Genomic DNA, 2,374 nt, shown 5'->3' on the forward strand with positions numbered 1-2,374 from the left:
GAGTACTCCTTTGTCTGTCACTGCGGTACCAATGGTATATATTCGTCAACCGGTAGACCAACCCTACACCTACCCTAGCCTCACGCTGTCCAGCCCATTCGATTCGTATTTCGCAATCGAACCTTCATAGTCCACGTTATATCGCACAAAAGAACTATGGATCGTAGAGTAGATATGAAAGCGTTTATATGTCGAAAAAAGACGATCAAATGCGCTTGTAGACCTTGAGGTAGAGCGCGGCGAGACCCACGAGACGGTACGCGGCGTTGATCCAGAGCATAAAGGCCACGTCGTACAAGAGCGTCTCGCCGTCCAAGCCGAGGTTGACGAGCACGTCGTGGCCGTTGCGCGCCGCGCACGTCTGTCCCGGGTTGCAAGGAATGTCCTTGATGGTGCTCCAATAGGCGCGTGAGATGCCCCGGAAGCCATACTTGAGCGGCGTAATGAACTCGCACCATTTAAAGTAGACAGGGATGTCGTTCGAGTTGAGGAAGAGGCCACCAAAGATGACACCGGGCAGCAGAAACAAAATGCCGAGGATGTTGGCCACGTCCGCGTTCTTGCCGATGCACGACACCATGTAGCCGAGCGCCGTCGCCGCACTCGTGATGAGCATGATAAAGAGGTAAAAGCTAAAGAAGAGCGTCGCGTCCGACCCGTCAAAGCCAATCATAAAGTAGAGCGGCAGAAGAAAGATGAGCGGAAAGACGAGCTGGAAGAAGAGCTCGCTGACGTTCTTGGCGAGGTACCACACCCACGCGTGGTAGAGACCCGAGTCGTACTCGCGGCGCATGATGGGGAGCTCCATCGGCACGGCGATGAATTCGGGCGTCGCGGCGCCAAACATTTGGTTGATCGCGACGAAGAAGAGCGCACCCGTGAACGACTGGACGCCCGACTGCGACATCTTGATCTGCCAAAAGATGAGGCCCGCGAAGATGGACGTAAAGATGCTCTGGCCGAGGCGCGCGCCAAACGCGATCTTGTCCCGGACGAGCCGCGTCACGTTGCGCTTGGTGAGCACGCGGAGCTGGCCCATGAGGCCCATGTGCGTCTGCGTGTAGCCGTTGTCGTCGTCGTCGTCGAATGCTTCGTTGCTCGACTCGGACGACGCTGGCGCCGTCGTCAAGTGCGTCGACCACGCTTTCACGAGCGCTTGGACGCGGGCCTTGGATGCGTCGGTGCCATCGGCTTGGATGATCTGGCGCATGAAAAAGTCGGTTGGGTTCATGTAGTTAGGACACGCGTGGCCTTGCGCTGCAAAGTACGCGACGGCTTCGGACGCTGGACCGTTGTAGACGGTCTCGCCCTCCGTGAGCAAATAGAGTTTGTCAAAGAGCGGGAAGAGCTCGGACGACGGCTGGTGGATCGTCGCAATGACCGTGCGGCCTTCGCGCGCGAGCTGGCGCAGCTGCAGCACGACCGACTCGGCCATGACCGAGTCGAGACCTGAAGTCGGCTCGTCCGCAAAGAGGAGCGACGGGTTGGTCAGAATCTCGGTCGCGAAACTGAGACGCTTGCGCTCGCCACCCGAGATGCCGCGGATCTTGTCGCCGCCGATTGGCGCGTTGCGGCACTTGCCGAGACCGAGCTCCTGGATGACAAAGTCGACGCGGGCTTGGCGCTGTGACGTGTTGAAGAGCTTGCCCATGCGCAATTCGGCCTGGTACAAAAGGTGCTCTTCGACCGTCAGCGTCTCGTAAAAGACGTCGTCTTGCATGACGTAGGACGCGTGCTTGGCCGACGCCTTGGACCAGCGCGCACCGTTGACGAGGACAGACCCGGACGTGGCCGACTGGCGACCCGAAATGATGTCGAGGAGCGACGACTTGCCGGCGCCGGATGGACCCATGAGCACGACAAACTCGCCCGCGGTCGCCGACCCGTGCACATCGTTGAGCACGACCTTGTCGACTGTCGACTTGGCGCCTGGCGGCTTAACTTGGACCGTCTTGGTGATGTGCGTCCACTCGAGCGTCATCTTGGGCACGTCGACGAGGAGCTTCTCGCCGGTCGTCGGCGTCGCCACGTCCACAAACACTTGATCAGAGCGCTCCATGGGGAAATTGAATTGTGAGAAAGCGGAAGGAGCCGGCAGTTGAGAGGAGAACCGACGAGGCAGGCCTGTGACGCTACTCGTGGCGTGTCAAGTTTCGAGAATGATTGTCCCATGTGATCACCGTCTGTGTGCTATGGACGACGATGATTGGCCAAAATGCGAGCGTGATGCTACAGGTCGTGTAAATGCATCACAAGTTGATCTCTTCTGATGTCGTCGTAGGAAGCGCGGACTTCGTGTGAGCTCTCTTCTGCGCGATGTAATGGCAAAGATTCAACGCGTGTAATGTTATTCGCACGCGACGGGATACGTTCT

General features: G+C 58.3%; 1 protein-coding gene across 1 annotated transcript; it reads right to left on the reverse strand.

Moving 5' to 3' along the window:
* Positions 1 to 205: 205 nt before the first annotated feature.
* Positions 206 to 2,059, reverse strand: SPRG_16853 (hypothetical protein; the record flags this gene model as incomplete). Its single annotated transcript, XM_012356312.1, has 1 exon — positions 206 to 2,059. One exon carries the CDS (start codon positions 2,057 to 2,059, stop codon positions 206 to 208), a length of 1,854 nt encoding a protein of 617 aa, XP_012211702.1.
* Positions 2,060 to 2,374: the final 315 nt, after the last annotated feature.

Source organism: Saprolegnia parasitica (genome assembly GCF_000151545.1).
Source record: "Saprolegnia parasitica CBS 223.65 unplaced genomic scaffold supercont2.430, whole genome shotgun sequence".
In the NCBI taxonomy this organism is placed as follows: Eukaryota; Oomycota; class Saprolegniomycetes; order Saprolegniales; family Saprolegniaceae; genus Saprolegnia; species Saprolegnia parasitica.